The sequence below is a fragment of the Cariama cristata genome, unplaced genomic scaffold, assembly GCF_000690535.1.
Source record: "Cariama cristata isolate BGI_N322 unplaced genomic scaffold, ASM69053v1 scaffold18755, whole genome shotgun sequence".
Classification (NCBI taxonomy): Eukaryota; Metazoa; Chordata; class Aves; order Cariamiformes; family Cariamidae; genus Cariama; species Cariama cristata.
The window spans coordinates 1-228 of record NW_009617140.1 but is presented as its reverse complement, the minus strand read 5'-3'; the positions used below and the strand labels follow the sequence as shown (position 1 = coordinate 228).

Genomic DNA, 228 nt, shown 5'->3' with positions numbered 1-228 from the left:
ACAACCTGAGCCGCCACGCAGTGGTTCACACGCGGGAGAAGCCTCATGCTTGTAAGTGGTGTGAACGCAGGTTCACGCAGTCCGGAGACCTTTACAGACACATTCGGAAGTTTCACTGTGAGTTGGTGAACTCATTGTCTGTCAAAAGCGAAGCACTGAGCTTACCTACTGTCAGAGACTGGACCTTAGAAGATAGCTCACAAGAACTTTGGAAATAAAATTTTTATA

The 228-nt window shown here is 46.9% G+C and overlaps 1 protein-coding gene across 1 annotated transcript in view; it reads left to right on the top strand.

The window, feature by feature from the left end:
- Window positions 1–218, top strand: part of ZBTB18 (zinc finger and BTB domain containing 18) — a 3934-nt gene extending 3716 nt beyond the window's left edge. Inside the window, exon 3 of the mRNA XM_009700439.1 lies at window positions 1–218. Within this exon, the coding sequence (XP_009698741.1) occupies window positions 1–218 (218 nt within the window).
- Window positions 219–228: the final 10 nt, after the last annotated feature.